The 27386-nt window shown below is 37.6% G+C and overlaps 1 protein-coding gene across 2 annotated transcripts; it reads left to right on the top strand.

Annotated features, from left to right (window-relative positions):
- The first annotated feature begins 340 nt into the window (after positions 1-340).
- LOC120319767 (N-acetylglucosamine-6-sulfatase-like) lies at positions 341-23913 on the top strand. 2 transcript variants are annotated; one of them, XM_039368955.1, is made up of 10 exons: positions 347-1601; positions 3650-3709; positions 6227-6433; positions 7170-7235; positions 13088-13186; positions 13854-14021; positions 17260-17342; positions 18363-18481; positions 18826-18929; positions 21257-23913. In XM_039368955.1, the coding sequence occupies exons 1-10, from the start codon at positions 1434-1436 to the stop codon at positions 21281-21283; spliced, it is 1101 nt and encodes a 366-aa protein (XP_039224889.1). In that variant the 5' UTR covers positions 347-1433; the 3' UTR covers positions 21284-23913. The 2 variants fall into 2 exon arrangements, with proteins under 2 accessions (XP_039224890.1, XP_039224889.1); XM_039368956.1 differs by lacking the exon at positions 13854-14021 and having other exon boundaries at positions 341-1601.
- The last annotated feature ends 3473 nt before the right edge of the window (positions 23914-27386 follow it).

Raw genomic sequence — 27386 nt, forward strand, 5'->3', positions numbered from 1 at the left:
TATCACAAAAAAGATGTTGAGAGTTTGAAAAAAAAAATCAGAGAAGAGCAACTAAGATGATCAAAGGCCTGGAGACTAAAACATACAAAGAATGGCTGCAGGTTTGGCTAGTCTGAAGAAAAGAAGACATAGGGGAGACATGATAGCAGTATTCCAGTATTTGAGGGGCTGCCACAAAGAAGAATGGATTATTCACCAACGCACCAGAGGGCAGAACAAGAAACAATGGTTGGAAACCGATCAAAAAGAGAAGCAACCTGGAATTAAGGACAATTAACTAGTGGAGTAGCTTGCCCCCAGAAATTGTGGGTGCTCCATCACTGGAGATTTTTAAAAAGAGGCTAGTCACTTGTCTGAGATGGCACAGGTTCTCCTGCTTGAGCAGGGGGCTGGACTAGAAGGACTCCAAGGTCCCTTCCAACTCTATTCTATTCCAAGAATGAAAAACCAGCGACATTTTTCAATAAATCAGATTTTAAGTAGAATTCATAAACAATTATCATGTTGCAACAGAACAAAATAGTCTGAAATTTTAATAATTTATGAACTTATGTATGTTTTGGGTCACTGCAGCCATTATCATAAGTTATAAACATATACATCTATAGCTAAATGTGAAAATTGTAACCAGTGTGATCAGACAGATATGAAGGGTTGCAATGTCCACCATTAAAGTTGTTGGATACAAATTAGCTACGATATTACTAATTTCACAGGTCTACGGAGATTCTCAGTGATCCAGATTATAGTTATCCCACAGTGCTTTTTCACAGAAAACTGGACTTTCCTGTTTTCCTTTGAACCTGTTTTGTTTCTCAACCAAGAAGCTTCTTTAGCTCTGACTGGATGGTGGGGAATGGAAGGATTTATACTCCTTGCAGACAGCTGGTCATTTGCATTCTTAGAGAGCTGCTGAGACCACCTAATTTTACAGGTCTGTTTGTAACTATTGTTTTCTTGTTTTCTTTTTAAAAAACATTTTGTTCCATGCTTTGGTAAAAGATATTACAGTAATACATCACTGTTCTGATGATTGATGTGCTTCAAAGCTGAGACATTCAGCCCCTAAACAGGAGATAGAACTCAACGTCTTAACATCAATGAAATCCCGACACAGCTCTTGGCGAACTTCCCTGGAGGAAATCCGACGCCTGGAACAATCGGAGCCAATCACAACCGGAGCGCGGCAGCAACGCAGAGCGACTGCATTGACCCGAAGCGCATTTACGGCCTTCGCGGAAGTTGCCGGAAGTCTCCAGGTCACGTGAACCTGATTTGGCTTCGTCCTTCACCCTATCAGAGGAGAGGGAAGGAGAGGAGGCGGGGAGAAAGAGAAATAAGGAAGTACCCTTGTCTCGCGACTGTCTTTCGCGGTCCGGTGCTCTTCCTCCTCTCTTCTTTCCCTTCCGTTCGCTCCTAGCTCGGATGTAAGGATGGCTCAAGCTTCCCCGGTTCTGGCTCGGCCTTTGGTGTTCCTGCTGGTCCTCGGTTCCACTGCTTGGGTCGGCGCTGAAGCAGGAGCAGCTGGGCTCAGTGGGGATCGGAAACCCAATGTAGTGCTGATTCTGACAGACGACCAGGACGTCTACCTTGGGGGAATGGTAGCTTTGCTCTTGTTCTACGCGTTGTGTGGATGGGAGAGGGGGAGATGGACCCTCGGATAGCAGGAGAGGCGAATGCGGGTGGTTCGGAGAGGTTCCGATGCGATACTGAGGAAAGCGCAGAAAAGACCCGTCATCTTTGAGGGAGGGGAGAAAGCACTCTGGAACGACCTCTGTGGCCACAGATACCCAGGACGGAGTGTCCTGATAATACGTCTCTTTCTGCAGCTTGCAGAGGAGGAAGGGCACTTTGGAACCCAGTTCTGAGTAAACGTGCATGAATATGGGAAAGGGAAACGGGGGAGACAACTGAAGCCGCCTGTAACCTGGAACTTATTGAATAAAGGAAGTTACCGTTTGTTAGGTCGGTCCGGGGATACTTTGGATTGAAGTTGTCCGACAATCAAGAGAGTAACAAACACACACCCACATTAGACTTCGTGTGTGATTGTTTCTCTATTCCAGGAAGGGATTTAAAAAGAGCCTCTTACTATACTTTAAAAAGAGTTGCAACTGTAGTGGTCTACAATGCCGGCATGCATCTGTAGTGGAACCAATCAAAATAAGTGTTTAGAGACATTCCCACTTTCCGAGTAAGGGCCACAGTCACATCTTTTGGTATTTAGCAGGCACTGCTCTAGAATAAAGCAAGCCCATTTGCAGCAGCTGATTCTGAGTACTGTAATCTAAAAGGAAGGAAATTGTTTAATGTATGGGTTGTGCTCTTATTCCTTAGCAGAAATGTTTATGGGATTTTCGGCGTCAAGGTTTGTTATTACATTCTTTGGGGAATGAACAATATCTGGTCTGTGCTTCAGGTTCAGGGCTCATGTTATTTTTTTTTAATTGAAAAGTTTTATAAAAATTACAGTATACACCCCAAAACCCACCCACCCTAAACCCTCCTCCCTCCCCCACTTCCCAGAGCTGAGTACAGGGTTACAGATATAATAATCAAACTCTAACATTAACCAACTATATAAATAACCAAGTCCATAATGCGCTTTAACTCACCTTTAACATAGGTATAAACAAGTTAAAAATAAACATAATATAAACAAGTCAATATTATTAAACAATACAATATCCAAATAGTTAAACAATACTAATACTAAAAATAATAATAAAACTAATAAAAATTCTACTATAATAAACTATTAATAATAATACTCTAAAATTTACTCATAAACTAAATGGAACTTTTTAGTCCCATATTTATTCTGAATATAATCTATCCATCTTCTCCAGACCGAAATATATCTTTCTTGTGAATGATCCTTCAAGTAAGCAGAAATTTTCACCATTTCTGCTAAATTTGACACTTTAAGCATCCATTCTTCTATAGTAGGCAAACAATCCTTCTTCTAATATTGCCCTACCAATAACCTTGCAGCTGTTAGCAAATTCAACATCAAGTTAATTTCTTTAGCATCAGGGCTCATGTTATTTAAAATACTAGCTGAGTCCTAAAGCAATCTTTGAATATTTTAAACTATATTCTATGGAAACTGGAAAGACAAAAAATCCAGAATATTTATTGAATTAACCATCAGCATTGGCCATGAATGACATTTTTCTGAAATATATTTTCTAAAAGGTTTGTTTACTACTTACTGTTCTCATTACTGACTAATGATTGGGTAAAGCACGTAATTCCACTATTGTAACATGTTAACAGCACCTGCTTTGCATTACTATGCTTGTTCCTAAGAAAGAGAATATCTCTGAGCAGAAACCAGCTGGTTTTCCATGCATGAATTTAATATACTGTAGTAGTTATGGAATGATTTGTTTCAGATTTTGAGATTTCAGTACTAAAACAATATTGGCTTCTTAGTCTGCAATTATAAAGTTTTATTGTTGAAGATTAAACCATGCAACATCAAACAATTCTGGCTTAGCTGGAACACTGTATATGCAGCTCCTCAAAATGTGTAGTTGGGAAAAATTCTAGCATATGCAGTGTTATTCTTATTAAATCCTAAGATTGCAGTCATGAAATCTTCCTTTTACATTGTACGATTGTTTATATATTTCCTTTATTGCAGACACCTTTGAAAAAGACCAATGCTCTTATTGCAGAAATGGGTGTAACTTTCTCAAATGCAGTAAGTACATAATTTGTGGTGGGTTTTGCAAAATTGATTCTGTAAGAAAAGACAGAAGATAACTGACTCAAGGCATGAATAATTAAAGTCAAGAAAAGGGCTGGGCAGAATTTTAGTGTTCCAACAATTTTGTGCCCTAGTAAGTAAGCTAGCTTGTAAATATTTTTGTTTGAAAAGGATATTATAGAGCCATAGGACCTCTAGAACAGAGGTCCCCAACCTTTTGGGCACCAGGGACTGGTTATGTGGAGAGAAGTTTTTCCACGGACCAGAGGAGCTGTGGTTTTGTGTGCTGCCTGAATCCTGTGGATGGGGCTTTCCTTGTTCATGTTGACCGGTTGTTGGCATGCCATGGCCCTGGTCCACGGACCGGGAGTTGGGGACCCCTGCTCTAGAAACTATAATGAAATCACTGTGGTGCAGAATTGCCATCTCTAATACTTTGCTGAAATAAAATATTGGGAAAATCTTATTTTCTAGCTAGGCGACACCAGACAGCTCTTTGGGCTATTCGTTAGATTTGGGCATTGTTTTAATTAGGTTTTCTGATTTCTATCAACATTAAAGTTTACTTAGTAATTTTTCCTTAATTATGGACATTCTGCATGTTTACAGTATAATCATCTAGGTGGCAGTTAAGCTGTTAACAAAGACTGATAGGAATTTCATTTTTCTTTTTATGTTGGTTGGAGATATACAATGTCTTCAAATACTTTTGACATGAATGGTGGAAATTTTTTGTTCTTCCTAGAAATTTAGTCACAAAGATGAGGGGATGGGGAGAGGCAGGTTAGGTCGATTTCTTAATGTTTGGCTTATGCTATCCCTCACTACTGGATGTATCCTTCCTGTTGGTTATCATCTCAAACTACTGGGAAAGGATTTTAGGGGACTTGGAGTGCAAGTGTTGCTATACAAACCCAAACAGCTTTGGTTATTTAAGCCAAGGGTCCCCAACCTGTGGGCTGTGGCCCACTGTCGGGCCGCGGCTACTTGGCCACCGGGCCACATGAAGGGATGGCCAGTGCATGCACTCATGCCCCCACACTTGCACTAGTGCCACCCCAAGCATCCCATTGGCACTAGCACCATCCCACCCCGAGCGCCCCACCGGCACTAGCACCGCCCCAAGCATCCTGCCAGCACTAGCGCTGCCTCAAGCATCCCGTCGACACTAGCGCCGCCCCATCCCTGAGCATCCCACTGGCACTAGCCCCGCCCCGAGCATCCCACTGGCACTAGCACCACCCCACCCCGAGCATCCCATCGGTACTAGCACCGCCCCACCCCCGAGTGTCCCACCAGAACTAGCACTGTACCAAACATCCTGCCAGTGCTAGCGCCATCCTGCCCCAGAGTGTCCCACCGGCACTAATGCCGCCCATAGCGTCCCGCCAGCACTAGCGCTGCCCCATTTGCATGTGTGGATGCGCTCACATGCGGCCACTTATGTATCCGCATGCATTTGGCCATTTGCATATTTGCATGCACTCACATGTAGCCCATTTTTGTACATGTGTGGTGCATTTGCACGTGCACACATAGCGGTGCCTGCCTCCCTTTCCGGGGCACCAAATCAAAAAGGTTGGTGACCTCTGGTTTATGCCATGTGGGAGAACTTTATCCATTCCAATGCTCAAAGTATGTCTTCTGAGATTAACTAGAGCACTTCAGGATGTTTCAATATTTTTTGAAGAGTTTGCAATTTAGACAGTGTTTTGGTTTAGCAGTATTATTTGAAGTGCTGTGTTCTATCACCTTATGAAAGATAGTGTTCCAGAACCTAGTTAAAATTTGGCAGTAAACTGGAAAAAATGCTAAAATATTCCTTAAATATGTGACATTTGATTCTTATTTTCTGTGTTGTTAAAATATTTTTGCAATAAAGATCTTGTTCATTACAGTCATGAGGGAACTGCAATTCTCACTAGTTCTAATCTTTCACTAAATGTAAAATTAAAATAATTACTAGGTTATAATATCAAGCAAAGAGTAATAAAGAGTTCTCTAGTGTTGCCTAGCTAGAAAATAAGATTTTTCCAACATTTTATTTCAGCAAAATATTAGAGAAAGCAATTCTGCACCACAGTGACTTTATTATATTTTCTAGAGGTTCTATGGCTCTATAAATATCCTTTTCAAATGTAAAAAAATCATAACTGTATTTACAAGCAAGCTGATTACTAGGACACAGAATTGTTGGAACATTAAGACAAAAGTTCTGCCCAGCTCTTTCCACTATTAATATATATTAGTGAAAGGTATTTATTTTGGTGAGTGCCCTATTACTTTTGGGATATCTGGATATTATGTCATCAAATATTTTAAAATGTATTTGAATATTGTATGTAGAATAGTTTTAGAAATTTTATGGAAACTACTAAACCCACAAATAGTAAGACCTGCAATTACCAATCTGTTTATATTAATTTGCTTATAAAAGTTATAGACTGAAATGTAGGGATGCAGGAAATTAGTGTTGTATTATCTAATTTCTATAATCATTTTTTTATGTAGTATGTACCCAGTGCACTATGCTGTCCTAGTAGAGCCAGCATCTTGACAGGAAAATATCCACATAATCATCATGTTGTAAATAATACTTTGGAAGGAAATTGCAGCAGCAAATCCTGGCAGAAGATTCAGGAGCCATATACCTTTCCAGTTCTACTCAAGTCTGAGTGTGGCTATCAAACATTTTTTGCTGGAAAATACTTGAATGAGGTATGTTTATATATGATATATATTGTTTGAAATACCCATTTTAAAAATGTTTTTGCATATATAAAATCTCTGATTGCACAAGGAAAATAGAATATCTTTGGATTAATCTAAATAATCTAAATATTACATATAGAGAGAGGAAATCATGCTCCTGAAAATTAAGCTATAAAATTAAGAGTATGTATTAATGTAAGAGCAAGAATTCATACAGTACTTAAATAAAAAGGGAATTAGTTGAATTGCCTTATTTTAAAATCTGACCAATTATCATAAATATATGTTATCTAAATGTGAGAGAGTTTGTGTGATACATTTTGTGGCATTCAGTGGAGAATGATCAGCCACTTGTTCTTAAGAGCCTACTTATAATTGAACTAATGGAAGGTGAGCATCAGAAGCTATCTTTCCCCAAGAAAATGAGTGCTACTTTTAATAGTGAAGCTCTTGATTAAATCATTTGATGGTTATGGAATCTATAAGCCTATATGAGATTAGGCAGTTATATGCAAACTCTCAATATGTGCATGGATTGCTTTTTGCAACTGAAAAAAAAATCTACATGAAGAAAACTTACTTTACCTTAAAGCTTTATATTTCTTAGATCAGATAGCTATGGTATACTCTTCAAACATCTTCTAGGTTTGGGTACTCTGTTGTTGGTACTCTTAAGATTTTTTTTTTTTTTTTGCTGAGAAAATGAGAAAACAAGCTTAATATTAGATTTTTCTTTTTCCAGTATGGAGCAGAAGATGCAGGAGGACTTGGCCATGTTCCTCCTGGATGGAGTTTTTGGTATGCCTTGGTAAGTATAAAAGAACATATGTATGTCTTTCTTTCTCCTTCCTCCTTCCTCATTGTCTTTCCACTGCAGGATGAAGGCCCCTTCCGCATGGTCCTGAGCTTTCTTTTGCCAATTGGGCCCACAATACTTGCTGATGTAGTCAATCCATCTTGTTTTAGTTCTCTTTCGTGGACACTTTTTTTCTACGATTGCCTTGGTCCAATTGCCATCAGTTCTTTCTATATGAGCAGCCCATTTCTATTTCAATTCTTTTACTCTCTTGATGATATTGTATACTTTTATTTGTTCTCTAATCCATGTGCAGGTCTTTCTAACTTATCCTGTAATGCTGAGCATATATCTTTCCATAGCTCTTTGCACCACTTGTAGCTTTTGTATCGCTTATGAGGCTAGTGTCCATGTTTTACTAGCATGTTAGAGCAGGTAGCACACATGGATCGAAAACTTTTCAGGCATATAGGGAGAGGTTGTTTTTGAAAATTATGTTTAGCTTGCCGAATCCTGCCAACCACGTTTAACACACCGTTCAATTTCCTTTATTGTATCACCTTCCAATGAGATCCATTGGCTGAGCTATATGAAATGATCTACTACATCTAGTTCTTCTCCAGATATAATTTTTTTTCTTTCTTTGGTGAATTTATTAAACATAACCTGGCTCTTTTTCAGGTTTATTTTTAAGCCAAATGGTTCTTCTGCTTCATGCAGCTTTTTTATATGTCTTTGTAGCTCTTCTGGGTCTTGTGAGAAGAGAACATCATCTGCAAATCTTAAATTATTTAAATAGACACCATTAATTTTTTTTAATGAAGAAATTTTATTGTTTTTTTCATTTTTACATAAAAGTGCTTGAGAAACAACGTGGTGATTGGGCTATCAATTATCCAAGAACAAAATCATATATATATATCACACAGATTAATTTCTTAAAAGTTCCCTCTCTATTTCCCACATATTATTTTACCAATTAAAATTATTACATTTGTAAAAAAGCTCAATCAATCCAATCAGTCATCAATCACACTTCAATTATAAGAATCCAAGTCCTGTTTTTAAGCTTTACTATTTTGAAAATCACCATATTCCAGTTAAGCTTATATAGACATATTAACGCTTCAGGCATCCCTCATTTCTCTTTTCCCTATCATTGCTCAAACTAATACATCATTTATTAATACTATTACTTCTTTTATTACAAATACCTCCTCTTCTCCCTCTATTACAAAATAGTTGTCTTGGTTAAGATAAAGATATCAATTGAAAAAACTACATTTCCGTCTATTTTAAATATATATTCTATCAATCAATTAAGTAAAATTTACCCCTCCAACTACTTGTCATCTCTAATACCAAATATTGTTACAGAAAATATCCTTTTACAAAATTACCTATTTCATTTGTTATTAAAACAATCCAAGTGTCAACAACCTTTTTAACCCATTCAGTGGAATTTTAAGCCACATTTTTAAACCTAATTCTAGCTTTCTTTCTATGCCAAACCAGTTTCCATAATAAAGCCTCTGCATCATCAAACCTCAACATTTGAGTAAAGCTATTTCTCAGTACATCAAAATAGTCAAAGTTCTCTTCTCTTTCTTCCAATGTTGTCTGAATAGTATAGTCAATTTTATTCCTTATTGTAGTTGCTAGTTGATTGTCCACATTATCATAATTTTCAATAACTTGTACCTGAATGTCAAGCTCTGTTATTTTGGGGGGATCAAATAGCTCAGTTAATGTTATTCTTTGATCATCAATGTTCTCCATAGGTCGTAAATAGGATTGTGTAGAATTAATTTGCTCAGTAGTTTCTATTGTAAGTTCATAATTAAATTGTAAGTGCAGTTCCTCTGTCTCGTTCAGTTGTATATCTTGTTGAGTAGGAACCTCTCTAGGGTTACTCTGTTCTTGCTCTGTTATTCTTTGGTCTATAGTTTGAACCGATGGTTGAAAGTCAATTTGTGGTTCTCTTTGATTTTTCTCCAGGATTTGATATAAGCTTTCATATAGTTTGTAGTTTCAAAATCTTTTCCAATATAAGTTCATAGTCAAGCTGTGGATAAAATTCCTCCTTTTCAATGGTGAAATAGTCTTTGATCAAGAATAGGCTTTGATCTTTTAGTGGAGGCTATATTTCAAAAAGGTCAAGCAAATATCCACCTCCAAAATTCTAATAAGCAAATTCACCACAGCTGTTGCAAATCTTTTATCTTTTCCCTTTTGTTGTCATTTGAAGGTCAAATTCATCTTCAAATAGCAAAAGAAAATACAGTTGTAATGGCACTTTTTGCCACAAGATGTCCTCAGTGGACTGTAAACTCTTTCTTCCAAATAGGTAAAAATTTATCTCTTTCGGGGAAACAGAAAAAGCAAAAGCAAGTATCTCCGGTATAATAGATAAAGTAAAAAATATAGCGTTTCTTTTTTATTTTTTTCACGGCCCCTGGGTATCCAAAGAGAAAAATCAAGTAGTCAATAAAACTTTAACTATTTTAGTTCTTTTAAAACTTTCTTTCCCAAGTAGACAGATGCTGCTCTCTTAAGACAGGGAAGTGATCAAAAACTTTTTACAGGCAAATAGACAGAGAGAGGGAGAAAGGTCTCACCCAGATTCACCATGGTGATTCTTTATGCTTAAATGATTTTCGGCTGGTGCAACTAAGTGATCGGCCATTTTACTGGCCGATCTTCTTCTCTGTCGGCCCTACAGAGTTAGTTCGGACTGCAGGGGGAGCCGCTGCTCTACTGCAGCCGAGCAAAAGCCTCCTCAACAGTAGTCACCCCTCCAGGGTGACTTAAGACCCGCATAAGGGTCTACCGGTGGAGGGAAAAGAGCTGATGAAGAGAGGTCTCTTCATGCGACTGAACGTGCCGCAATCCGGAAGCGGAAGTCACCATTAATTTTTATTCCATGTTTTGCCCAGTCTAGTTTGCGAAATACTTATTCAAGGCAGACTGAGAAAAGCATAGGTGATACTGTATCTTCTTGTCATATACCTCGTTCTATGTTGATTTCCACTTCAAGACCATTAAGGCAAATTGTTGCCATTGTTTTTTCATATATTGATTGTACTATGTACTTATGTAAGCAGTGTCTATGCCTTGATTGAGCAATGCATTAATTATTGCTTGCTGGAATACTGAATCAAATCCTTTTCGTAGTCATGAAAGCCATGCACAGAGGCATGTTGTACTCGGTGTGCCCTTCAATGACTTACTGAACAACCTGGATGTGATCCATTGTGTTGTAGTCACTTCTGAACCCTGCTTGGTCCTTTGGCTGTGCATCATTTAATGTTGTCAATATTCTTTTTGCTATTATCTTGGTGAAAACCTTGTAGATGACTGAAAGGAGGCTTATTGGGCAGTAGTTCTTTAAATCATTGTGGGCTCCTTTCTTGTATATAAGAATCACTTCAGCATTTTTCTTCTCAGGCATCTCAAGTATAGTTTTGCTAGTATCTTGTGTAAATTGTGACCATCAGCTTTCAGCATTTCAACCAAACACAGTCATTTCCCAAAGCTCTTTATGAATGTTGTTACTTTTGAATGATCTTAATCTTTGTATAGCTCTGAATAGAATTTTCCAATTATTTCTAACATTTCCTTTCTTGTTCTACACACAGAGCCATCTTCTTGTTTTAATGCAAAAACCTTCTTTCTTGTATTTATAAGCTTGCATTTTGCTCTATTAATCTCTTTTCAATTGCCTTTTTCATATATAAAACTGGAAGTGTCTTGGCGACGTTTCGACGAAGTCCCATTCGTCATCTTCAGGCTGGTATTTTCAGCTTCGTGCTTCGAGGAACAATGTGTGGTCTTAGCTGTTTCTTTCTTTTAACTGCCAGTGGGGGTATGAACTGATTGGGTGGGAGCTTGGCTGTGTTCTGATTGGGTGGAGGTGTGTTCTGATTGGTTAGGGGCTTGGCTGTGCTCTGATTGGCTGAGGGGTTGGCTGTACTCTGATTGGCTGGGGGGTTGGCTGTGCTCTGATTGGCTGGGGCAGTTTTCTGTTTGGGTGGGGGCTTTGTTGTGCTCAGGTTAGTCTGAGTTGCAGGGGGGTTTAAGATGATGGGCTGCCTTGCTAATTTTTGGTTTTGCGTTTGTGGTCATGCCTCATCTTCATGGTGGGTGTCAGTTTGCTTCATGTATGGATTAGAGGGGTTTAAAGTGACTAATGATGCAGCTGTGGTCTGGCTTCTGGTTTGTGGTCGTGCCTCATCATCGGTGTGGCTTTGGATTTGCTTTTTGCGTGGATGTGTGGTTGTGACATCCTGTGTGGTTTTTGTGAGTGTGGGTCTGGTGTCATTTTTTGTGTTAGGGAGTCATTTGTCAATAAGCGCAATATGAAATCCCATGTACTGCTTGTCCCAACACATACATCGGACAAACCAACAGAAGAATAAGTGCACGCATTGAAGAACATAAGAACTCAGTCAAAAAAGAGGAACAAACATCTTCCCTGGTCCAACACCTTAAAGCCACAGGACATGAAATTGACTTTAAAAATACCAGAACCATTGCCAAAAGTGAACATTTTAATAACAGAATAATCAGAGAAGCCATCGAGATAGAAAAACGCCCACACAGCATGAACAAACGAGATGATACCTCCCGCCTACCAGCCATTTGGAAACCCACCCTTATTGACAAACGAGTCCCTAACACAAAGAATGACACCAGACCCACACTCACGAAAGCCACACAGGATGTCACTACTACACATCCATGCAAAAAGCAAACCCTAACTCACACCGATGATGAGGCACGACCACAGACCAGAAGCCAGACCACAGCTGCATCATTAGCCACTTTAAACCCCTCCAATCCATACATGAAGCAAACTGACACCCACCATGAAGATAAGGCACGACCATGAACGCGAAGCCAAACAACAGCAACGCAGCTCACCATCTTAACCCTCCCTGCAACTGAGACTAACCTGAGCACAACAAAGCCCCCACCCAAACAGAACACTCCCCCAGCCAATCAAAGCACAGCCAACCCCCCATCCAATCAGAGCACAGCCAAGCCCCTAACCAATCAGAACACACCTCCACCTAATCAGAACACAGCCAAGCTCCCATCCAATCAGTTCATACCCCCACTGGCAGTTAAAAAGAAGAAACAGCTACGATCACACATTGCTCCTAGAAGCACGAAGCCGAAAACACCAGCCTGAAGATGACGAATGGGATTTCGTCGAAATGTCGCCAAGACCTATATATATATACACACATACATACATACATACATACATACATACATACATACATACACACATACACATACACATATACATAAAAAGATAGGTATTATTAAGAATGGGACAATACCTATGTGTTTATTGCCCAATTCTGTTATAAATAAATTTGTATATATTGAATATTTAAGATTGATATCTGCTATGATTTAAAGTTGCCTCTTTGTAACTTAAAGATATTATGTCAACAACAGTCTTGTGTGACTAATTCAGGCAAGATTATAAGAATTCCGGTTTATTCAGATTAAGTATAGTGGTAGATGCTTCCTGATTGATAGTGCTTAATTGTTAAATCAGAAAACCTCTTCCTGCAAGTTCTTTTAGTATTATATCTGAATTTGTAGCCTTAGTTTGATTTGCTCAAAGCCAGAATCATTACACAGAATTTATTTTAGGTTGGTAAGATTTTAGATGATTAGGGAGAAATAATGTCATAATTCAGACATAATATGACAAACCAGTTGGGAGCAATTGAAAGGCATATATGAGAATTTAGCTCAATAAGCCAACGTTCTAAAAAATATTGGTTTTGTTCTATTATTGTCTCTTTCCTGGGCATAAACATTGTATTTTTATTTTCTTATGTTAGGAAAAAAACTCTAAATATTATAACTACACACTTTCAGTAAATGGAAAAGCACGCAAGCATGGTGCGAACTACAGCATGGATTACCTGACAGATGTATTGGTAAGAATTTTTCAACTAGTTTTAGCATGTTTATTTGTTCTAGTAGCATACTGAATGCTAACAAATTTGTTATGCACAGATTTCAGTATAGTAGATTTTACTGTAGTCCCTCTAACGTTATGCCATAATCCAGTTATCTAAGTTAAAATGATGCAAAATATTGTTTTGCTATACAGTCCTAATACAGCTATCAGTCTGGAAATAACATATTGCTGAAAATGTTCACAGTATGATGATAAGAATGAAATCCCGCAAATAAAATCCTAACTCTTAAGGGCATGTCTCATTGTCCTTATGAAATTATTCAGGAGACGAATTTGCTCCACATCTCCTTGTAGTTCCTAGTTTTCTATGCTATTATTTTTTTCGGATATCAAGGCATTCCTGAATCTTCCCAAGGTTATCCTCATCATCACTTTATTGCAGTTTTATATCCAGGATCCATAGGATTGTATCTCTTCTTTACACAATTTAATCCTTGAATTACTATAACTGAAGATCAGGAGTTTTGCCTTGCAATGTTTTATTTATTTCTTAGTTTGAAAGCTAAACACAAGACATTTAAAATAAATGTAATGGCTTGTGAATTTGAAGTATTCTCTTAGAGACACCTGTTTCTGATTCAGTATGATAATGAGTAAATAAATTAATAAGCATCTGCTTTCAGGCTAATATGTCCTTGGATTTTCTGGAATATAAATCCAGCTTTGAGCCATTTTTCATGATGATAGCAACTCCAGCACCGCATTCACCTTGGATAGCTGCTCCACAGTATAAGAAGAATTTTGAGAATGTCAGTGCTCCAAGAAATAATAACTTCAATATCCATGGAAAGGTATAGATTCTGGATCTTTTACAGATACTGTTGTTAGTATTTGCTAGATATTTTTAATAAATCTCTGCTTTAATTTCATGACCTTAGAATATATGTAGCAGCAAATATATGTAATACCAAAACTCTTTTTTTAATTCTTAGGTTTTGTTTACACTGGATATTCTCCCACTAGAATATTACATGTTTTTGTCACTTCATTTCATTTTTTGCCACCTGATACATATGTCTCTCTCCATACTTTGTTCTTTTGACTAATTTATTTTTAATAACTTTGACTACATCCTTTTACCTAGCATTCTGACACAGATTTGTTAATCTGTATCCAAAGCATCTGCAGTGATCTTGGAGCCCAGGAAAATAAAATCTGTCACTACCTCCATTTCTTTCCCATCTATTTGCCAGGAATTGAAAAGGCTGGATGCCATGATTTTAGTTTTCTTAATGTTGAGTTTCAAGCCAACTTTTGCACTCTCCTTCTTCACCTGCATCAAGAGGCTCTTTAGTTCCTCTTCACTTTCTGCCATTAGAGTGGTATCATCTGCACATCTTAGGCTGTTGATATTTCTCCCGACAATCTTAATTCCAACTTTTGATTCATCTAGCCTGCCTTTCTCATGATGTGCTCTGCATATAAATTAAATAGGCAGGGCGACAGTATACAGCCTTGCCGGACTCCTTTCCCAATTTTGAACCAATCAGTGGTTCCATGTTCCAGTTCTTGACCCACATATAGGTTTCTCAAGAGACAAATAAGATGGTCTGGTACTCCCATCTCTTTAAGAACTTGTCACAATTTGTTGTGATCCACACAATCAAAGACTTTAGCATAGTCAATGAAGCAGAAGTAGATGTTTTTCTGGAACTCCCTAGCTTTCTCCATGATCCAGCATATGTTGGCAATTTGATCTCTAGTTCCTCTGCCTCTTCGAAATCCTGCCTGTACTTCTGGTAGTTCTCGATCCACATATTGTTGAAGTCTAGCTTGTAGGATTTTAAGCATAACTTTACTAGCATGTGAAATGAGTGCAATGGTGCGATAGTTTGAACATTCTTTGGCATTGCCTTTCTTTGGAATTGGAATGTAAACTGACCTTTTCCAATCCTGTGGCCAATGTTGAGTTTTCCAAATTTGCTGGCAAATTGAGTGTAGCACTTTTACTGCATCGTCTTTTAAGATTTTGAATAGCTCAGCTGGAATACTGTCACCTCCACTAGCTTTGTTGTTGCTCAGATTTCCTAATGCCCATTTCACTTCACATTCTAGGATGTCTGGCTCGAAGTCAGTGACCACCCCATCATGGTTATCTGGGACGTTAAGCTCATTATTGTATAGTTCTTCTGTGTAATTATGCCACTTCTTCTTAATCTCTTCTGCCTGTTAGGTCCTGCCATTTTGGTCCTTTATCATGCACATCTTTGCATGAAACGTTCCCTTCATATCTCCAATTTTCTTGAAGAGATGGGGACTGCAGCCAAGAAATTAAAAGACACTTGCTCCTGGGGAGGAAAGCTACGGCAAATCTAGATAGCATACTAAAAAGCAGAGACATCACCCTGCCAACAAATGTGTGTATAGTCCAGGCCATGGTTTTCCCAGTTGCAATGTATAGGTGTGAAAGTTGGACCATAAGAAAGGCTGAGCGATAAAGAATTGAGGCCTTTGAACTATGGTGCTGGAGAAGACTCCTGCGAGTCCCTTGGACTGCAAGGCGTTCAAACCGGTCAGTCCTAGAAGAGATCAACCCCGACTGCTCTTTAGAAGGCCCGATCCTGAAGTTGAAACTCAAATACTTTGGCCACCTAATGAGAAGGAAGGACTCACTGGAGAAGGGCATAATGCTGGGAAAGATTGAGGGCAATAGAAGAAGGGGACGACAGAGAATGAGGTAGCTTGATGGAGTCACTGAAGCAGTAGGAGTGAGCTTAAATGGACTCCAGAAGATGGTAGAGGACATGAAGACCTGGAGGAACATTGTCCATGGGGTTCCAATGGGTTGGACACAACTTTGCAGCTAACAACAACAACAAAAATCCAAAGCATGATTCAGCTTTCTCTTTTCTAAGGCAATGTGTAAGGGTAGATGCTTTTAAATTGTTTGTTTTAAAAATCTGACTCTATTGCTGACGTCTTTTGCCTGTTTATTTGAGAATATAGATAATACAGAATATAGATAAACCCAAGGTCATTTTTAGTATATATAAGATTGTAAGAAATGCAGTTATTTAATTAGAATATAAATGTGCATATCTCGTTTGAAGATAAGAAATAAGATTAAGGTATTTATTAACAAGATGATGCAAACTGTCCTGAAATTTATTTTTCAGTTGTGGTTGGATAGATTCCTCTTTTGAATATGCTGATCTGTGTGGACTATGCAATAAAATGGGTTGTATATAGTTAGCAAACAATGACCCACATTTTGTTTTGACAAAATACCAACTCCAGATTAGATTGGTACCTTCTGTTCTGATTCTAGATGAAAATGAAGGCCATATGATGCTCTACTACTTCATGATATAAGCATAATGATATTTCTTAATTTTATATTGGCTAGTGTTTTTTTATTATTTCTCTATTCAAGGTCTTGTGTTTTAGCAATATTTGGTGTTTTGGTTACTTCCTGCCTAGTAAGACTTTGCATCAGTGCTTTTTTTGTTAAAAAAAAAAAGTGCCAGAATTCACACACGTCATACAACCCGCCTTGCCTACCTTATAAGGTTCCATCCAAAAAAGGTGCCGGAACTCCGTTCTGGGCGTTCTATGACAAAAAAAGCCCTGATTTGCACTAAGACAATATTATTTTATTAATGAAAAATAATAAAAAACATTTAGAAATCAAAATGTTTGAGTTTAGGTTTCTTTATAGAAGAAACATTAGTACAACAGCAACTGGCAAAACATAGTGTATCTTTATGGAAAATTCTGGTGCTCAATTTTCCTTTGGTCTTTTGAAGTATGAGGTTATAAATTAAGCAATAGTAACTATTGAAATTGGTCAAATGCCAAAATGTGGCAGCCAGTTTTTTATTTGGGAAAAGCTGCTTGAAATTAATAATTGCGTTAAATAAATAGACTAGTTCTTCTGTACCTAATAAGTGAGAGCAAGCCACACTGAATTCTGTGCCATTTACTTCTGAGTAAATGTATAAAATTTGCACATTATTTTCAACTAGAATTATATAATGTTGATTAAACGTTAAGCACATTTTTCTCATGTTTTTAACAATGTTTTTACAGGATAAACATTGGCTTATCAGACAAGCAAAGACTCCAATGACTAATTCATCAGTACAATTTCTAGATGATGCTTTTAGGAAAAGGTAGGAAACAAATTTTATAGGAATTTGTTTTTGCAAAATCGAAGAAAATCTTGTATGAAAATGCATACTTCAGTTTGTTGCTTTGATATAGAAATTAGCTTTAGAAAGTATAAAACTAATAGTACTAGTAATCTGTCATCCACCCTAACTTTACAAAAGTTCTCCAAATTATTATAATCTCAACATGTCTGTTGAACTAGAGAGCAGCTGCAAGCGGGAAAAATAGAGCCTACAATATATGTACTACTAAAACTCTTGTGTCTTTAATCTTTACCCGGGTAAAATGGTACATCACAGGGCAACAATTTTTGAGCCAAGGTACCTCAAATAAGATAACATATAGAATGTATTCAGAAATTCAGAATACATGACTCCCATGGAATTGATATTTGGCAAATGTTATAAAACATTTTATGACAATTGACCTATTAATTCAACTTGATTGCTGTGAACTAACCTTCTGCAATTTGGTTCCCTTGTAGTTTGGGAAATCCAGAAATTTTAGAAAGTAGTAGGCTGAAATCAGAATAAAGTAACTTGAAATTAGCCAGATATTCAATTCAAGCATTATGCCTAAACTGAAATTCCTGTGTTCTCAAAGTCAGAAATGTAAACTTAACTTATTTACAAATACTGTTTTCAGATTATATCTAATTAATGGATTAACATTTCTAACTGGAGAACCTGGATTATTATTTTTTCAATTATTTCAATGATTTGCTTACTTCCATTGACGGAAGAACTAAATAATGAAATGTGGCAGCACGTGCTAGTGTGTTGCTCTTTAGCAATAAGTAAAAATTTATTGTAATAGTCACATGAGTGCTGTTACAATTAAGCAAATCAGGCAATTTTTTCAAAAAGACCCCCAAGAAATCTTTGCTTGGCTAAGGTGACAGTACTTATTTGACCTAAATAAACCATGACTTTGTAGAATGTGTGAAATCAATGTCTTCTGTGAGATGTAAAATGCTGCTAAAGCTTTTGTATTTTGACCTGAACAATCCTATCTCTATGTAGATGGCGGACACTTCTGTCAGTGGATGATCTAATAGAAAAACTTGTGAAGAAGCTGCAGTTTCAGAGAGAGCTGGATAATACATATATTTTTTACACATCAGACAATGGATTTCATACAGGTAATATATATTTATATATAAATTACTCCTAGAATTAATTAGGAGTTCCAGGTATACATTTGGAAAACTTTAGAAAAAAATGTGATATTTCTGGGGAGAGAAATAATACAGACTCATTGAACATTATTTATTTCAACTTGGATGATCATATATGCTCCTCAGATATTCTCATTTGGAAACTCTAAATTTCAAGCCAACAGATGAGCAACTAATTGAAAATATTTCTTGAAGATCAGATAAAGTAGAATAATAGTTTGCAAATCAACCTCTGAAGAATGAAATATTCTGTTTCAGAATTTCTTGAAAGTTGTGAGTGATAGAATTTCTGCTCTCTATATTTATAGGCCAGTTTTCTTTGCCTATTGACAAACGGCAGCTGTATGAATTTGATATTAAAGTTCCATTGCTTGTTCGAGGTCCAGGAATAAAACCCAACCAGATAAACAAGGTACATTTTCCTTTGAGAACAATGCTGTATGATGTCATAACATTTATAGTATGAATTGTATGTTGAGTATAATTAATAAGAATGCAAGATATTTTGACTAGAAATAGGCTTTATAAGAACAGGTATGTAGTAAAACTGTATGTACATGTGTAGGTAAAGCAATAGAATAGTAATTGTTTCTGAATCTGCTTGGTAAACAGTAGAAATTGCATTTATTTTAATACCTGAGTAGTTTTTTAAAGTTGTTATAAAGCCTCTTATCTAGTCGTTGGAAGCACTTGTTACTCACATGAATGGCTAGATAAGTTTTCTATCTGCAAGCCAAGCCTAAACATTGTAGTATTGCTATAAAAGAACAAAGAAATCTTTGCAGGACTGCAACCCTCTAAAATTATAAAAATTGCTGAATACCACTCTTCCATTAATAAAATTAATAATTTTATTGAGGTTAGGGTTAGATAAGAAATGCACATACTGATGTATATAATATGGAACTAATTTCCTCACCTCCTTTTCATTCTCTCTCTTGCTTCTAGTGTATCTTTTGTGTACATTGGAATGAATCTCCCTTATAAATCCTTATATGTAGTTTTATGATTAAGAATGGGAAAAGGTTAGGCTAATAGTTAGAATTACTACATAACTATTCTGTTTATTATAAAATGGAATGTTCACATTCTGAATCGGTGGCTTTAAGCCTTCATGTGTAACACTATGTTATTCAACAATGGTAGGGCATACTAATAATCCAGAAATCATGCAATATTTGTGGGACGCCAGGAACATTTTCTAAATGGAGATTCTCAAGAGATAACTAAAATTTAGAGAACATTGGAATTCTCACCTGAAATTTAAAAGATGATCAGAAATCACAAATCTCACAAAACTTCTATTTTATCACCTACAATAACCACATGACTTGCTAATGATCCCAGGACAGTATTTTGGGAACCATTGTTTTCTATTATTAAAAACCAAAAAAGTTGTCTATATAATCCCAGGTGGCCAGTTATCAGGTCTAAGTTAAAGTGAAAGTATCTTCTGAGATGGAATTTTAGCTCGTGATTATATAAGTAAATGGCAAATAGAAGCAGGAAATTATGCTTCAGTTTTGTTACTTCTACAGTTTTGGCAATTTCCTAGTTTCAGGGGTTTTTCTGTTTTTGTTTTTTTTAATTTTTATTAATAATACAAAATTAAAAACACATTGGACGTAGATACATCTTCCGACATTTTACAGTAGTATTCGTACTCATATAGACATAAAGTTCTTGAGCTTTGCTCACTATTTATAATATAATATTAACCCTTTTCTCTTATTTCTATATATTTATTTATCTTTTAAATATACATTTGTCTATAATCTATATTTTATTCTAACACTATACATTTGTCTTGGCTACCCTCTTATTGTCTATCCAATCATAAAATTGTTCCCAGATTTTGTAGTACATAGTTTCACTTTTATCCTTGAGTTTCCCATGTAAGTCTATCCATTTCAGCACAATTGCAAATTTTCAGTAATATTTCCTCTTTGGTTGGAGTATCTTTCTCTTTCCATTTTTGAGCGAAGGCTATTCGTGCCGCTGTTACTATATGCAGTAGTAAATAATTTGTATCTTTCTTATATTTTCTTTCTATAATTCCCAATAAAAAAATTCCGGTTTGGCCCCTATATCTATTAGGAAAATTTCTTCCAGCCATTTCTTTAATAAGTTCCAAAATTTTTGTGCCTTTGGGCATTGCCACCACATGTGATAGTAATTCCCAACGGTCTCTCCATACTTCCAGCATATCTAGGATTTCCCCTTGTTCATTCATGCTAATCTTGTGGGAGGGAGGTGCCACCTATAAAACATCTTGTAGAGATTTTCCTTATAGGAGGTTGTTAGAGTAATTTTTAGATTTTTTCCCATAAACTTTGCCAATTATTCAAATCAATATTGTGCCCAAAATATTTATACCAAATTATCATCGTTTCTTTCACCTGTTCCTCAATCATATCTTGCTCTAATAAATATCGATATAGTTTACTTATAGTCTTGCCTTCCCTACTAAATAAGATTTTATCTAATTCTGAAGAGTTTTGCTTTATGCACTTTTTGTCTTTATTAAATTTGGATTGGATTTGAAGATACGCTCACCATTCCAGATCAATTCCTTCTTCCTTTAAGGTATTTCTCGCTTTTAATTCTCCTTTCTCATTCAAAATATCTTTATAGGTGACAGCACCCCCACGTTTTATCAAATTTGGATGTGTGTACATTTCTAATGTTGACACCCAGCTGGGGATTTTCATATAATTATTTCTTTTTATTTTTTTCCAGATATCCAATAATGTTCTCCTAATATAATGCTTCCGGAAGTGTTGCTGGACTAAATGTCTTTCTTCCCACAAAGCAGCATGCCACTCTGTCTGTAGGTCATGACCTTCTAGTGCTAATAATTTTGTATTTTTGAGATGCATCCACTCACTTAGCCAGACCAACGCCACTGCCTGATAATACTTTGTCCAGTCTGGTAGGCCAAATCCTCCTCTTTCTCTAGCGTCTTGTAATAGTTTTAATCTGATTCTCGGTCGTTTCCCTTGCCATATGAATTTTGAAATGAGTCTATCCAAATTTGTAAAAAATCCTTTTTAAGCCGAATTGGTATGCATTGAAACAGAAACAACATTTTCAGAAGAACATTCATTTTAATGGTGGGTATCCTACCCATTAAAGATATCTGTAGTTTCTCCCAATTTCCCAAATCAGACCTAATTTGCACCATTAATTTATCATAATTGTCTTCTTTCAGAGTGATGCATCTCGCTGTCAATTGGATTCCCAAATATCTTATTTTTTTCGTAGTCTGCATATTTAGCCTTCCCTCCAATTCTTTTTTTTGCTCTTCAGTCATATTTTTAACTATCATTTTTGTTTTATCCTTATTTATTTTCAGGCCTGCTACTTCTCCATAGTCTTCCAGCACTTCCATCAGCCTAAGACCAGATTGTACAGGCTCTTCAATAATAAATACAAGGTCGTCCGCAAATGCCTGTACCTTAAAACTTTCTTTTCTTACTTTTAAACCTTTAATTTGTTTGTCTTCTCAAATTGTTCTAAGTAAAACCTCTAATGATAAGATAAAAAGCAGTGGAGATAGCGGACAGCTTTGTCTAGTGCCTTTTTGAATTAAAAAGTTCTTTGTCATTTCCCCATTTATCACCACTCTAGCTTCTTGTCTGGAATAAATTGTTTGGAACATCTTTATAAATTTTTCCCCAAAATCCATATATTTTAATTGTTCTAGTATGAAGTCCCATTTGATGTTGTCAAATGCTTTTTGCGCATCAATGAATATCAACGCCATCTGTTTTTCATTATGAGCTTCATAATATTCTATCGTATCCAAAATAATCCTAATGTTATTCCTTATATGCCGTCCGGGAAGAAAGCCGTTTTGGTCAGTATGAATAAAATTCTCTAAAATTTTCTTTAGTCTATCTGCCATAATTGTCATGAATATTTAGTAGGGATATCAGCCTATAGTTTTTAATATAAGTCAAATCAGAATTTTCTTTGGGAATCAATGTGATTGTTGCTTCTTTCCACGATTCAGGTATCTTGGCTTTATTCAGTACATCATTGTACACCTCTAATAGCAGTGGGCTTAATATTTCCTGATGGTTTTTATAGATTTCTGAAGGTAAATCATCTGGACCTGGTGTTTTGTTACTTTTTTGCTTTTTAATTGCCTCAGATATCTCCCTTGCTGTTATCTCATTATTTAATAATTTTTTCTCCGAGATTCTGGGCAAGTCTGTTTTTTGAAGGTATTGCACCATCTTGCCTTCTTCTACTTTCTCCTTATCCTCATAAAGGTTTTAAAGAACTCATACGCTACCTTCCTCTTTTCCTCATTTTGGTAAATTAACTCTCCTTCTTCATTATATAATTTGCTAATCTGGTTCTTTTCTTTCCGTTTCCTTAGTCTATAAGCCAGCCATCTTCCCAGCTTATTTGCATTTTTAAAAAAATTTTGTTTAATGCTTTTAATTTGTTGTGCCATATTTTCCTTTTCAATGATATTTAGTTCATGTTTAATAATATCTATTTGATGTTTCAGTTCCCGTTGTATGGGTTCTTCCTGCAACTCCCTTTCCAGTTTACTAAGATCTTCCACTTAAGTTTTTTTGCCGTTGTCTTTTTTGTTTGTTGTCTTTGGCCATATATGATATTTCAATACCCCTCATAAAGGCTTTTGCCGTGTCTCACAGATTCTGGTTATTCGTGTCTTCTTTCTTGTTATTTTGAAAAAACAAGCTCATTTGATCATCCATCTTTAATTTAAATTCATTTTGGTTCAAAATTGCTCTTTTTAGGGTCCATCTCCTTATCTTTTTTTGCCCTTTCCATTTAATTTTAATGGGATTATGATCTGCCCACGAATTTATGTCAATATTAACTTTCTCAATTCCCAAATTCACTTCTGTCAATGCCCAAACTATATCAATTCAAGAGCAAGATTGATGTCTACCTGAATAATAAGTATATTGTTTTTTATCTCCATTTCTTTCCCTCCAACAATCCTTTATATTTAATTCTTCCACCATCTCAAAAAATGAATTAAGTAATATCCTTCTAACACCTTTCTTTCGTCTGTTATTTCTATAATCTAGTTTTCTGTTTACAATCGCATTAAAATCCCCAACTATACACAGATTATCACATTCTAAGTCTCTAATCATGTTATACAATTTCTTATAAAATAGTTTTTGACCCTCGTTAGGTGCATATATTCCAACTAACATCATTTTTTTGCCATCCACTGTGGGATTAATTGCACAAATATACCCATAGAAATGCTCCCACAGGGTCCTTGAGATAACAAACGGACTGCTCCAGACACAGGATACATTCATCAGCCATTTGGACAGAGTCTGATAAGAACACCTGTGTAGCCTTGCATCTAGAGAGTGTCTGTTATGCGATACATTGTAACCACCCCTATATACGTCTTTTGATTACGCTGTGTGATGTAAAAACTGTAGTAACAATAAAAGAGGGTGTTGGAGTCAGCTCTGGGCTCCCATCCCGAGATACCTGCGTGCATGTCTCATTCTCCATGGGAGACCACCACATCTGGTGACCCCGACGTGATCCACTGAGGGATACGTCCCTGCCGACCCTTTACTTATCGCCTGGAATAGGCTTGGTGCACCCGACGAAGTTGCTGGCAACTGACTCCTCTTCGTAAGTATGGGGGGTGGAATGTCTCACGCTCAAAAGCAACATGTGGAAGAGCTGAGGCTACTTGGCAGGAAAAAATATCTTACTGATAAGGAACAGAAATTAACCCGTCACCTTTCTAAATCTGAGGCTGTTAAATTGCTTGCTTACGTTTGGGCTAACTGCTTATCCTATCCGGAGTCTGGATCTTTAAAAGTAGATACATGGAGGAAAATCGGCGCCATCCTCCATCAGTCTCCGAGAGCCCCCCCAGAGATTTTGTGCCTTTGGAAAATTGCCTATACCCTGATTCAAACCCATGCTGACTTGCCTCATCAGCCTTTATTAGACCCTCCACCGTACAAAAGTCCGTCTGTTATGTTGGCCACTCCCTTGCCACCTGGAGCCGGTTTTAACCCTCCTTCTGCCCCTGCAAATTCTATGGATCCTGATAAACAACAAACAGCCTCTCCTGTTCCTGCCACGTTGCCGCCTGTCTCCCGGCCCGGAATCATCCATGGCGCTTTTCAAAAGGCTTTGAACAATGGTGATTTGAGCGTTTCTGAACTATCCGAGACAGAGTTGTTCCCTGTTACTTATCAACAGACCGCAGCAGGCATAGTGGTTGATTGGGAAGCACTTCCCCTGGCTATGATCCGAGAATTGAAAAAGGCTACAAAAGATTATGGCATAACCAGTCCCTATACTAGAGGACTGAGACACTCAGTTGCTAGTGCATATCGAATGTTGCCTCAAGATTGGAAAGATCTGTTCCGCATGCTTCTTAACGGAACGCAATACGTAGTTTTTGAATCTGAATATAAAAGAGAGGCACAAAACAGAGCTAATCACCCAGGTTCACAATGGACTGCAGAACAACTCTTCGGAGAAGGCAATTTTGCTACCCTTAATGCTCAGGCTCAAACTTTTACTCCCTTTGCATTTCCAATTATTAATACTTGTGTTCTTTCTGTCATGGCTCGTGTTGATGAGTCTGGCACCCCGATTCAATCTTTTTCTGCCATTCGCCAAACTGCAACTGAATCCTATGCAGACTTTGTGAATCGCCTGCAAGTTGCCATTGAGCGTCAAATTTCAAACAGAGATGCAGCAAATGAAATCCTCATAAAATTGACTTATGAACATGCAAATGCGGACTGCCAGTCCATTCTTAAACCACTTGTTTCCAGTCCCATACCACCCTAGCGGACTTTCTTAAAGCCTGCCACATTGTGGGAACCAATACTTTTCAAATGGACACTCTTGCAGCTGCAATCCAAAAGGGGAATCAACCCCAAGGCACTTGCTTCAATTGTGGGAAATCTGGTCATTTTAAAAAGCAATGCAGAGCCCCAGGAGCCGGCGCGGCTCGACCTGCTGCCATCCCCGGAGCCAAGCCCAAAACTGTGTGCCCAAAATGTAAAAAGGGTTTTCATTGGGCTAATCAGTGCCGTTCCTCTCAGTCCAATCGGGGAAACTAAGAGAGGGGTCTGCAGCTAACCCCTCTCCAAAGGCTGCATCCTTTTCAGACCTTACTTCTGCTTCGCAATATTTTTCTGGCATTGATTTAAAATTGGCTTCTGATCTTTCTGTTACTTTTCCTAACCTATTCATGGTTGCTGAAACCCTTTATTCTGGATCCTTGCCTCCAGAAACGGAGGGAATAATTCTTCCCACACCTGTTGCTCGGGAACAAGGAGTGTTTGTGCTTCCAGGTATGATAGATCCCACGTATAGAGACACCCTAAAAGTCCAATTTTATACCAATCTCCCTGTCACAATGAACTGGGGGGATACGGTGGCACGCTTGGTTTTATTACCACGTGCAGCACCATCTATTCCAGAGGCTGCATATGCACCTCACTCTGGGAATTCTTCCTCTGATTTATTGGCACTAACAAAGCAAATTACTCCCCAAAAACTGGTGATGCCTTTTTTAATCAATGGCATTCTCTTCTCTGGTCTTGTAGACTCTGGTGCGGATGTCTCAGTCATAAGAATAGCTGAATGGCCCTCTAACTGGCCCCTCGAATCCTCACCGGCAGTCAGGGGAGTGGGAGGACTTCAACAAGCAAGCTCCAGTAAAAATTGGCTTACTGCACAACAAATCACAAAAGGCATTTCTGCTAAATTTAAACCTGTCATCCTCCCTCTTCACACAAATTTATGGGGCAGAGACTTACTCTCTCAATTTAATGCGAAGTTAACTCTGGAAGACTAATAATGCCTCCTTCACCCATGAAGCTTACGCTCCTATCTGACACCCCCGTGTGGGTGGACCAATGGCCACTCACTTTAGAAAAACAGAAAGCATTGCAGAAACTGGTATATCAGCAAATACAATCTGGCCATTTGGAACCAACTACCAGTCCTTATAACACCCCAGTATTTGTAGTCAAGAAAAAATCAGGCAACTGGAGAATTATTCATGATTTACGCCTCATTAACATAATAATTAAACCCATGGGTCCGCTACAGTGCGGAATGCCCAACCCAAATATGATCCCCAAAGACTATGATTTGGCAATTATTGATTTAAAAGACTGTTTTTTTACCATTCCTTTACACCCTGATGACAAACAACTTTTTTCTTTTTCTTTGCCTCAAACTAACATGTCCCGACCTACTCCTCGCTATCAATGGACTGTTCTTCCCCAAGGCATGCTTAACAGCCCCACCATATGTCAAGCTTTTGTGGACGCTGCCTTGTTGCCTTTTCGCAAATCCTATCCTAACTTTTTGCTTTATCACTATATGGATGACATTCTCCTAGCTGCCCCGGGTCCTCCTGGCACAGTACAAACTGTCCTTCCCCAACTCATTCAGCTTTTAGCTTCTTATGGCTTTATTGTCGCCCCGGAAAAAGTTCAGACCCAATCTCCCTTTTTATATCTGGGACACAAAGTCCTAGCCTCTCATTCTGTTCCAGTACTCCCTGCCATCCACCTTCCTTCTCCTCTCACTTTAGTTGCTTTACAACAAATCTTGGGCACCATAAATTTTGTGCGTCCATTTCTTGCACTCACCACTGCCCAATTGGCACCCTTGTTTTTGGCTTTGCGAGGCCACACTTGCCCCTCCTCTGTTGTTGTTCTTAACCCCACTCAAAAACATTAATTAATAGTGCCCTCTCCACCCGCTGGGTGGACCGGGCCATTCCCAATGAGCCTTTGTCTTTGGCCATATTTAATACTCCCTCTATTCCTACAGCTGCCCTTCTCCAACATCAAAAGGGGAGCGTTTC

Source organism: Crotalus tigris, unplaced genomic scaffold (assembly GCF_016545835.1).
Source record: "Crotalus tigris isolate CLP2741 ecotype Arizona unplaced genomic scaffold, ASM1654583v1 scf7180000020961.217079, whole genome shotgun sequence".
In the NCBI taxonomy this organism is placed as follows: domain Eukaryota; kingdom Metazoa; phylum Chordata; class Lepidosauria; order Squamata; family Viperidae; genus Crotalus; species Crotalus tigris.

Coding starts and splice junctions, on each gene's coding strand:
- LOC120319767 (XM_039368955.1), top strand. CDS start 1,434: ATGGCTCAAGCTTCCCCGGTTCTGGCTCGGCCTTTGGTGTTCCTGCTG. Junction 6,434..7,169: donor CTGGAAAATACTTGAATGAG/GTATGTTTATAT, acceptor TTCTTTTTCCAG/TATGGAGCAGAAGATGCAGG. Junction 18,930..21,256: donor AACCCAACCAGATAAACAAG/GTACATTTTCCT, acceptor ATTTTTTTCCAG/ATATCCAATAATGTTCTCCT.